We start from the raw sequence: 11,569 nt of genomic DNA, 5'->3' as shown, positions 1-11,569 counted from the left end.
AGCAACACAATTATTTTGATTTAGTAAAATTAGTGCGCTTTCTTTAATTTTACGTTTTTTGTGGATTGTTCTTTAGTTAAAATTGTGGAATTATTGCATTGAATTTTATGGCAATTATCAAATGCATGTTGACAAATGTGTGATTTATGATATTCTCTGTTGTTTATGTATGATTGGTGTTCTTTGAGTCTTTTGTGTAATGGTCTTGAGGTTCAAGGTCAGGATAACTGACAAATTATCAGAGCGAATTTTCATATATTGTATTATCCTACTATTGTTACACAATTTATTAACATACTCTTTTTAGGTTCATTTAGGTTCTTTTGATAACGATAGCAGAAAATAGCTATCGAAACGTCAAGGTAATTTTTCAAATTAATTTCTCTACTAATTGGAATTTTCTCTTACAGCTTGAACTTAAGTGTGTCGCAGGATACCCTCTAGGTGATAGTTCTTGATTACTTTTTGATAAATAATTCGTTCTTATTGCTAAATAGGAGCACTATTTATCAATCTGTAATAATAGACGTGAGGAAATTATGTCTTTTTTAAAGACAGAATGTTTTGAGGCGAAATACCCAAAAAGAAGTTTGTAAAAAAAGAATCCGCCTCAACAATATAGAACTTATCTATATTATTAATGTCCTGTGGGAATATTTGGAAAAAACGCACTTATTTGTCGACACTTTTTGAGCGTGATTTAATAACTCTTTCAGTCGAATGATTCCACTTTTGAATCACGCTGTATTGTCATAAACACAACTACTTTTCGTTATTTTCTGTGCTTGATATTGGAGTATTAGTTTTACCACGTATAAAATACCGATATTCAAAGCAGGCAATAGTTGAGTAAGGTTTATCAAGTTCGATCTGGAAAGGGGCTTTTGAGGTCCAAAGTGTTGCTTGTACCCATTTTGATTGATACCGTTAGAAGCACCGGGCTTAATAAAATTTCAAAGAGTTTGTTCGTAACATTTCAAGTAAAAGCAGTGCGTTGCAGTGGCCTTTAGCGCATGATTAACATTTCAAAATTAGGAATTTGCCAATTAAAACTTCGTATAGGTGAGGGTTTTCTAAAGAGGAAACGCATCAAATCGCAAAAATGTCTATTGAGTGCCCACCGTCCCTTTGGGAAGTTCTGTTGCTTCTGGAAAACTGCTGGAAGTAGTAAAGCTGCAAGATTCCCTTTTGACCAAAAATAATTTACACAAGCGTATTGTTGTTATAATTTTTGTTGCCGTTCTTTTTTAATACGACGAAAGAAAAGAGCAGGATCTGATGCAGTTGGCCCTAAATGGATCTGAGATCAGCACGGCTTGCTGCTCACTACCTAAAGAATCTCACATGTAATGTTCCAAATTGAATTTAAAATAATCGATTATTTTCTCCGATTTCCTCTAGCAGTGTCCGGTATCGAATTTCATGCACTAGCTTTAATTATAATAGCATTGTGTTTGACAGTGCACATGATACTTCCTGGGTCGACTTTGGTAAATTTATCCTTTAAATAGGATTATTACCTAATCCAGCCCTTAAACAATCAATACCTAGAAATAGTACTCGTGTGAATGGCACAATTATCGCAACCGGGCACGAAGATCGTGAAACTTTTAAGTTGTTCATACCGTTTCATTACTACAGTCTCGTGCCACGTATCTCGGCAACTGTTAAGTGAAGCCAATTTAATGCACCCATGAAGAGCCTTTTTAGCTGATTACGTCCATTTAAGCTCGTTACTTTTATTATTCATACTAGATAAATTTCAATCGGCACCAATTGATTTGATCTGCGGCGAGACTGTCCAAAACAGGGTGAACAGGGATGAACTTTGATGGTGGACAGTAGATTTTTTCCCTAATTGGATATTATCCAGTTTGGTTCTTCAGTTTTGAAATAGCTTTAACAAATGATTCAATGGATTCAGAAGAGATGACCTGAAAATCGCCATTTTTTGGCTAAATTGACGGAGCAGAGTTTGAGTGGGGGATAATATTTTAAATATTCTTCTTTCTTTGAAGAAAATCTACTATTTTAATTTCTAAACATGGCGTATTTTAAAGAAGACAAGACTTGAAAGTAGTATTTTTCATATCAAACTCAGTTCAGTCAATTTTGTTCAAAACTGTTCATAGACTAAATAAAAAACCTTTCGGAATGCAAACGTTTCACGTGTGATTAATCATATGCAAGCAATGAACTCGTTCAGAGATGGTCATTAGAGTTCTAAAGTTCCCATTTGAATCTAACAAAAAATGACAATTATTTATTATTAATTCCACTGAAATTGTCGATAAATTCGCGAACGTATGAAGCGGCTCTAAAAAAGGTTCAGTCGTCTCTCACATTTCGATAAATCGCTTCACTAGGAACTTTTTTTTACGAGAAAGCCGATCCAACTATGTATTTTGTGAATCGATCGAATTTTTGTGGCCGGTAATAATTGATATCGCTGATTATGCCATAGATAAATGTGAAGGTTTGTTTCGGAAAATCAACAAACCCTCAGGCAGATGTAAGTTAAGAAAAACTAGCTCAGGGAAATGGCTTTGTCGGCGCGCAATCTGCAGTATAATCATATTTTCCAACGAGCACTATTACGGATACGCCCTCCACATTTTGAAATAAAGGAGAACTCGTTCCGGAAAACTGCAGTTTATCAGATGAAGATGTTTTCAGTTTATGAAATTCTAAGAGTTTTCTAGAACAAAACAAAAATTATTATTTCAAGTAGTTCTTACAACCTGTAGCTGTTGTTTCAGAAACGTCAGGTGCAGCTGATCCATGAAAGCACAAGATGCAAAAACTGAAACTTGTATTTTAATGCGTTAGTGTTCGCTTTGAAGTTTTTTCCAGCCACTTTTATGGGCTGTACATATAAACTAGTCAGCGCTCAGAAAGTTCCGAGACTTTTAAAAACTACTTTCAAACTACAATAGAGCGCTTAATTATAACTTCGGCAAACATCCCCGTTGAGATTCGAAAACATTAATGTCGTGAAGTAAAATTATGGAGTATATGCCCTCAAGCGATGGAAGCAGTTGACCTCTTTTTGTATTTTAGTTTTTTAATTTTTTGCATTTTTATGGAAACCTGTTGTTTCTGTGTTTTAATTGGCATGGTTTTTTTTTCAGAAAATCAACTTCAAGCACCCAGATTTACAATATTCACGAGCAGCAGCATTATTAGATTGGGGACCACGAAAATCGTCCAGTGCCAAGCCGTTGGTAAGTTAGTGCGGAATATGTGCATTCCTACCTAATTATTGCTGCGATCCAATTATCCATTTTATTCAAAAAAAATCCTTCCTAATCCCTAATTCCTCTTCTGTTGAATTCCCACTTTTCTATACAGCGTTGGAAAAATATGGCATGTTAATTATTCAATTATACTTCCATGAAACGATCATTTCAGTTATTCTTCGTTTGGAAACCGGATAAAAAGGCTATTTTTAATCGATTGCGAGAAAGTTGCCATTGTGCAAAAGAGTTTTTCCTGCAGGAATGAAGGGCGTTCCTACTTACGAACAACTGGAAGCTGGTTTCTATAGAATGCCTATTTGTGGGAAATTATTTTTTCAAAAAACATAAGTCGTATTTTCACGATAAGTACCGGGTACGAAGCAACACTTTATTCATAGATATTATTCCCTAAAAAATATTTGCAATAAAAATTTTAAACACTCAAGCTGTTTTCAGGTTTGCTCATAATTGAGATACAAGGGCCAACAATTTTTTTGAAATGTAACTTTGTATACCGAGTGTCTCATAGTTTGTGACAGCAATTATATGTGTTGTAGGTAAGTTGTATATGGTTGAAGCGGATTCATGCTTTCAATTTTTTTCCTTGTGCTTCAAAATGTTTGTCTTTTAAAAATGCGGCATTTCTTCACGTCTTTATTTAGTCAAATAAATGCGCTTTCATAATTTCATATATTTTTTGTTGGTTCCTTTGCTGAAATGAATCATCCTAATGAATTTTTATTATCAATTGTATGTTGACACATATGTGATCTATGAAATTGTTTTCTGTGTTTTTTATGTATGATTGGTGTTCTTTAATTTTTTATTATTTTATGGCGTTTCTCCCTATATAAAATTCTGTTATAAAATAAGATGTTGAAATTCCAGTTTGGCGATAGTTCTATTGATTTTGCTATCCACTCGTTTAATGCTCTCTGAAATCCCTGCAGTGAATGGAATAAAAATGTTTGTGAAGGGTTAATTTTGGATTGTCGATTTCATTAAAACATAAGAAAAATGTATAAAAATAAAGAAATTTTGATATTTATTGAAATTTGAAGCGTTGTCCTTCTTTTGGAAAATCAAATTCATTACAGATTATTTTTCTCTATCTAATAAACTTTTTACAATACTTTTTTTACCATCATCGGGTTATTTGAGTTAAAATTTTCTGTATTGCAAAGTTTCAAAATTGTCTAATTTTTTCTTTATTATTATAATGGAAAATTAGTACAGCATAATGCTCCGTGCTTTGAGCTTGAGGGCAGCAGTCTATTAAAATGTACGGTGTTGACAATTAGTTTATGTTTTCAACACTTCCTGTTCGAAAAAATTAGGGGAACAACCTCCTACAGAATTGCAGTTAAAGTGATAAAAAAATGAGAAACGCTTTGCCCTACAAACAGAATAGAAGTCCAAGCGTCTCATAATTTTTTGTAACAATCAAACAAAACGTTTTTTTTTGTATTACAAGCCTTCTTGAACGGTTGTTGGTAGACTTTGCATAGACGGATGTACCACGTTCAAATCAGGTCGATTCAAATTGAGCTTCTGGCAATGATAGTATCATTGAGAAATACCACCCATAATGTAATTATTGTAAATTGTATGAAAGCAACCTTTAAATTTAATACCGTTGTTAATTATGAGTACTTGTTGCAGCTCTAAACTAATGTTGAAATTAACAGAGCCCCCAGATCGACATTAAGCTTTTGGGGGAATTAAATTTGCATAACAAATTGCAATGTTTTATTTCGTTGTCTCAACTTTCTAAGCATTCGTCCACCGCTAAAACGAAAAAGAAATTTAATTTAATTAAAATACCGGAAGGAACGCTTAGTAATTTCGTGGACACAATGAATAAACACGTAAAGTGCTAATGGTAACTATCTGGCCGGGGTAATGCTATCCGCGATGTAAAAATGGCATTAAAGCAAAAGGGCGACTAACAAATCACGAAAATAATCCGTATAATAGACGAAAAATGTAGTAGTAATGTGCTGGATGCAGCTTTTGCTCATCCCGGCTTTTCCACATTGAATTTATGTGTTGTTCATGTTCCGCCATTGCCGCACTAATTCAATTTATATAAAATTGGAAATTGGCGCTGAGACGGAACAGTTTATGGCACAAATGGAGAGAAGGTGAGCGCATTGAGAGTCTATACGGCAATTTCCGATCGGTCAGACCCAATCACACAACATGTATTGTACAATGAACACGGGTTGTTGGTTATTTAGTATGCGAATAAAAGCTTACGGAAATTGGTACAGATTTCCACCCGGGTTTTTCGAGCGTTTTTTGATGTTATTCAAAGCTTTTCTGTTGGCGACTAATTTCGAAAGCCAATTTAAATCAACCGAGAACACAAAAACCGAAAGGCGACTCATTTATTATTAAAGTGCCATTTAAGCGGGCTTTGATGGCTACTGCGGAAGCACTTTGCTCTGTTCCAAGCGGTCAGGATTGAAAAATTGTGCAACAACCGGAATTTCATGTTAAGAAAATGTCATTTAGGTCAAAAACTTGCATGTTATTATAGAGCCCGGGTAATGAGCTAAATGTTTCCAAACAATTTGTGGCTGCTTATGAGTACACATGATATTTTTTGGGAAAAAGTTCAGGTGGCAATTTTTTATTTAAAATACAAAGCGTTGCGTAAAAAGGCGTTTATTGTACTGCAGAAAGAATTGATATTATGGATTATTTCTTCTTTGTAAATATAAAATGTGCAAACCAAGCAGCTCGGGTTTTCACCTAACTTTATGGGGACAAGTATGGAGGCCGAAAGTATGTGCTGGAAATAACTATAGAAGTCAGAAATAAAGTGGTGGACTTAGAAGGTTTAGGACAAACGGTTTAAGAACGAACAACTTGTTTAAGAATTGTCGATTTCTACTGGAATTAGTACAATCCAGAAAAAAAATAAAAATACCGCGATTCCTTGATTTTTGTGATTTTGAAAATGTCCATTCGCAAAAAAAATCAATTAGCGGTCATCGATGCGAGCACACCGTTCACTTTGGAGTATAAAAAACAGCAAATTTAATGCAAAAATTAAGACATTTGTGCGTTATTAAAAAATCCGAAGTTGATGTGCTTATATAAAAAAAATGGTATTTTAAATGTTTGTCAATCTCTACCGGTTTAGTCAAACCATTTCATATCACCTAGATATACAGGGTGTCCCAAAATTGTTGGTCAACAATGATTAAATTTATTTTTAATTATTACACCGTTTATTAGCCGTTCGTGAAATTTTGTAGCACAAGAAGCTCTCACGGATGCTCGTCTTTTTGAATTTTATCCGGAAAATTATCCGAAATCTTGTTATTGTACAGGTACGGTCAAATTTAACTTTTATAATGAGAACAAATTTACCGGTGTTCCCAAATATGGGGATATCATCAATCAGTTAGCTAGGCCCATTTTTTGCTTCAGAAAATGCATACCTTGTTCTTCTAGATATATCTTACGGCTTTTGAGATAAAACACTTTTTGTAGTTTGTAGTGATACAACTAATATCTACTATTAAAAGCAGTAAGTATGTCAAAATAAAATCGAACCTTGTTATTATTTGCTAACAATGCAACTAAAATGTTTAAACTATTTTTGGGACGCATTTTGAACATTTACCTTAGCTAAAAAAACAAGGTTCGATTTTATTTTCACATCCGTATTACTTTTAATAGTATTAGTTTTATCAATACAAACTACAAAAAGTTTTTCATCTTAAAAGCCGTAGAGGTATCGAGAAAAACGAAGTATACCTTTTTTGATTTGAGTTGATCATATCCCCAAACTTAAGAAGCCCCGTTAAATTTGTAATAATTATAAAAGTTAATTTTGATCATACCTGTACAACAACAAGATTTAGGAAACTTCCAATTCAAAACATGTTACAAAAATTTCACTAACGTCAAATAAATGGTGTAATAATTAAGAATAAATTTAATTTTTCAACTTCTCACTTTAAGGCCCATAATTCTATAAGGAAGCCAGATCGATTGTTTTTTATATGAAGTGCTGGCCTTATTTTAATGTCTTCTCTGGGCGCTATCATTGTTGACCAACAATTTCGGGACACCCGATATAAATAAATATTTTCAGTTTGTTGAATTATTTTTTTCTTCATTTTCAATAAACAGTTGAAATAGGAAACTTAACTAGTGCTACAAAATTGTACTACTATAATGCGGGAAAAAACCGGAGCGGAGGAACACGATTATCAAAACTATGTTTAAAAATCCAATTAAATTTATTGCTGTAAAAATTGGGACCTAATGCATTTCATACATACCTACATGCAAGAAAATTTGCTCTAAAATTATTTTTAAATGCCAATGGAGCGTTCATTAAGATATAAAACACATTTAAACTTTCGATGGAAAGGATTTATACTCGAGTTATCAAACTAAATGTTTTATTTACATTTCAAAAATTTATTATCGACTTTTCACGATTGCGTCAATCTTCAACGGGGAATTACTTGAACAATTCAATTACAAATGCAACGGTGGCTCTTCTTAAGCATTGGATTATAATGAAAAAAAAATTCAATGTGGTTTAAAACCGTAGTTTAAAAAGCAAAGTTGATTAGGAGACTTTGAATATCATAAATTTTACCTGTAGAAAATTAAACTTGTTCAACAATTAAGCGGCAATAGTTTTGACCGCCGTCTACAATTTTGCCAACTTATAAGCCAATGATTGACTAACAATGGGAATTTTATTGCTAATATGTGATTTTCCAATATAGCAAGTATTTATTCAAATGGCATTGTTAATCATCACAACTGTAGATATATATTATTCACAGATCTTCTATTATTCCTGGAAATATGACTAGCGATCTTCACTTACAAAGGACTTCGCTTGTTCTCGATACCTAGATCTTGTGGAGAATAATCCGGATTATTCAAAAAATGTATTGCAATTCCAAGATAGTGCTTTACCGCACCATACTTTAGCGGTTCGGCACTTCCTAAATAAAAACTTCCTCATTGTCAGTCATTGGATTGATAGAAGGGCTGCAACTGAATGGCTTACAAGATCTCCAGATTTAACCGCATTAGATTTTTTCGATAAGGTGATCTCAGGTCGAAATTCCACTTTTTTATTTCTCCACAACTTTGAACTGTTACTGAATGCTGACAAATAACCCCCCAAAAACTCCAACGTTTCGAAGTAAACTTGACTTAGGTTCTTTTGTACGTGATGTATTTTTAGTGTTCACACAGAAACAATCCATTTACTGATCAGCAGTTGCTCTGTATCGATCGAGAAAGCTGCTCCGTTTCGTTTTAGTTTGAGTCTACTGGTAAATGTATCGAAAACCATGAAAATCATGGAGCGTCTCGGGCTACCCCCATATATTCGCCTCGGAATACGGAAGGAAAATTAGGTTCTGCGGCGTTTGAACCAGACCCTTGGAGAACCAGGATAAAAATTTGTTTGAACAAGATGTAGTAAAGTGTATGTGGATTTTTATTTGAAAAAAAAATTAATTGAACAAATAAGCTTTTGTTGGGATGAACTATTTTGGAAGCAAGACAGCCCTTGAAATGTCTTCGTATTTGACCCTGCACTTTGATTAATCACACTGTGAAAGTGAATAATTTAGACACATTTCTGGGAACTGGTCGACATGAAATTTATTAATTAGGGTGACTTGTCGGTGGCGGTAATTGCAGCGCCCGTTAAAAACTTGTGTCGTTCCTACATGAAAGTTGGAAATAATGTTTAATTATAATTAAAACACCATTTCCTGCCTTCCACCGTGAACTTTACCTTTAGATTCGTGCGACCTGAATGAGAAAGTTGACGACGACTGGTCTATTAAGTCGAGTGGAAATTCGGTGTGGAAAAAATTCCCTTTTTATTGCAGCTTTTTACTCTAAAGACTAATTGACTGTAGATGGGCACTTGGCCGAGGTTGTGGTTAGCTGAGGCCTTCAACATTTATCTTTGTGTTATAAATTGTTGCTTACTTTTCCATCTTTGTTTAAAATGGCTGTTAATAGTATGTTCACGCAATATGTGGCTTTAGTTCAGCACATCCTTTCAATTCCACTAACGTTTTAATAAAAAGCTCAATGTTGTTTGTGAGCGTGAATCATAAAATTAGTCCAGTTAAGCAATGTAGAGTCTGAACTGGAAAATTAACACATCTGGTCAGCAAAGTGTCCATTAATCAATATAAAACGCATTTGTCATCGGAGTTGGCAAATTATAGGTCCACGTCCTCAAGTCAGAGTTTTCAATCAAATCTGTCCCCTGGAGAGACGGTTTTTTTATCGAAACGATCTGGCACCTTTCAACTCTGTCATTATGGGGAACTAAATAATACAAATCCGTCCATAATGTAGGCTGGAATAGCGTGTCAAGAAGTTGTTGAGCTCTTTAATTCCCATTATACAGGAGGGTGTCCAGGTAGTCAAGATAGTAAACGTGTTTCTTTTCGAGTTCTGCAATGTGCGAGCCACTGTCAATTACTGTTTAGACCTAAGTAGAGTAAGTAGGTGCTGCTAGATGGACGATTTTGGAGAATTTCCACTATTCCCAATGTTTCAAGTGATTACCTTTCTCTAGAATGTGACCTTATTGTTAGCAGATATCATCTAGTTGAATTTACCAGCATTCAATTGGCTAATTAATTAGCTAAGTAGTCTTAATTACAATGAAGTATTTATTCCATAGCTATGCATCTGCATTGAAATTATATGAGGATAAGATCAGTTCACAACCGTCAAACTGACGATCAATATTATTTATTACTATAATGTGACTGTGTACAGTATTAAGTTCATAGTGACATTATAATATTAACTAACACTAACTGCAGTTAGACCTGTTTCTTCTGCATATAAAATTGGCCAATTAAAGAACATTTTCCTGCATCATCCACTTTTTTTTTACCCAAAAGCAGCCAACGATGTCACCGACCGAAAACAAAAGCGCTGCAGCAGCATTCAGTGACGGGATCCCTTGAATAGGCAGTCGACAGTGTTCTTTCCACGTCTTTGAGTTCATTCTCGTGTGCACAGGTAAATGTTAATTGAAAATATTGACAAGTGCCTGCTGGATTTTTTTGCTCTACACATTGCGGGCTTTATCCCGAGATTTAGGACGAGTGGCTTTTAAAAGCCACAATGTTTATTCAGTGGTTTAATGGCTTTTGCAGCACAGATGCAGCAGCAGCAGCAGCAAAAAGTTGGAAACACTTTGTCCCCAATTGTAGGTGACAGTTGGGGCAACGAAGTGATATTTCTGCCACTCGGCCCACTGAGCACGGAACGATCGAAGACGCCTTAATTCACAAATTGGAAACTGTGGAGCCAACTTTTAAAAATGTCTCAAAAATCCCTTAGAGTATTGCCTTTGAACTAATTAATACGACTCTGGCGCTGTCTATAGTGAATAAGTCCAACTAATTATGGTAAGAAGCGCCATCTGTAGTCAATAAGTCGAACTAAATGTCACAAAAGCGCCCTCTGAAGTGAATAGGTCGAACTAAAATCGATAAAAGCGCTCTCTGAAGTGAATAAGTCGAACTAAAATCAACAAGGTAAAATCAACTCTATATGCGAATATTAGTTGGGTTTAATTTCAAATTTAAATAATTTAAATAAATAAAATTAAAATAAAATTAATTGAAATAATTTATTCGACATATTCACGATTGAGAGCGCTTTTGTAAAGTTTAGTGCGACTTACTCACTACAGAGGGCGCTTCTTACGACAATTAGGTGGACTTATTCGCTACAGAGGGCGCTTCTTACGACAATTAGTTGGTCTTATTCTCTACAGAGTGCGCTTCTTACGACAATTAGTTGGACTTATTCACTATAGAGGGCACCATTGTCGATTTTAGTTTGTCCTATTCACTTCAGAGGGCGCTTTTATTGATTTAGTTCAACCTATTCGCTTCAGAGGTTTTACTTCGACATATTCAGAATAGAGGGCGCCTTTGTTGATTTTAGTTCGGCATATTCACTTCAGAGGGCGCTTTTGTGAGATTTAGTTCAATCTATTCACTTCAGAGGGCGCTTTTGTCGATTTTGCTTCGGCATATTCCCGATAGAAGGCGCCTTTGTCGATTTTAGTTCGACATATTCACTGCAGAGGACGAGTTTCGATTTTAGTTTTTTTAGATGCATTTCAAATAGATATACACTAACATACACTTTCATATTTATATTATTTATTACATACATTTTATACATTTCTTTCTAGAAGAACAAGTTCTATAAATTTAGTTTAAATCTTATAATTTTTTATACACAGGGTGAGTGACTGAAGGAAGATTTATTATAAAAATTCCACCGGG

The 11,569-nt window shown here is 34.5% G+C and overlaps 1 protein-coding gene across 1 annotated transcript in view; it reads left to right on the top strand.

Moving 5' to 3' along the window:
* LOC109539596 (protein sidekick) overlaps window positions 1–11,569 on the top strand; it is a 123,808-nt gene that overhangs the window by 68,660 nt on the left and 43,579 nt on the right. Inside the window, exon 2 of the mRNA XM_048666938.1 lies at window positions 3,132–3,224. Coding sequence (XP_048522895.1) covers window positions 3,132–3,224 — 93 coding nt within the window. The remainder of the gene's footprint in view (window positions 1–3,131; window positions 3,225–11,569) is intronic.

Source organism: Dendroctonus ponderosae, unplaced genomic scaffold (genome assembly GCF_020466585.1).
Source record: "Dendroctonus ponderosae isolate FM_Combo_2020 unplaced genomic scaffold, Dpon_F_20191213v2 Dpon_F_20191213_5, whole genome shotgun sequence".
Classification (NCBI taxonomy): domain Eukaryota; kingdom Metazoa; phylum Arthropoda; class Insecta; order Coleoptera; family Curculionidae; genus Dendroctonus; species Dendroctonus ponderosae.
The sequence above is the reverse complement of the archived record's forward strand: the minus strand, read 5'-3'. Positions and strand labels throughout refer to the sequence as shown.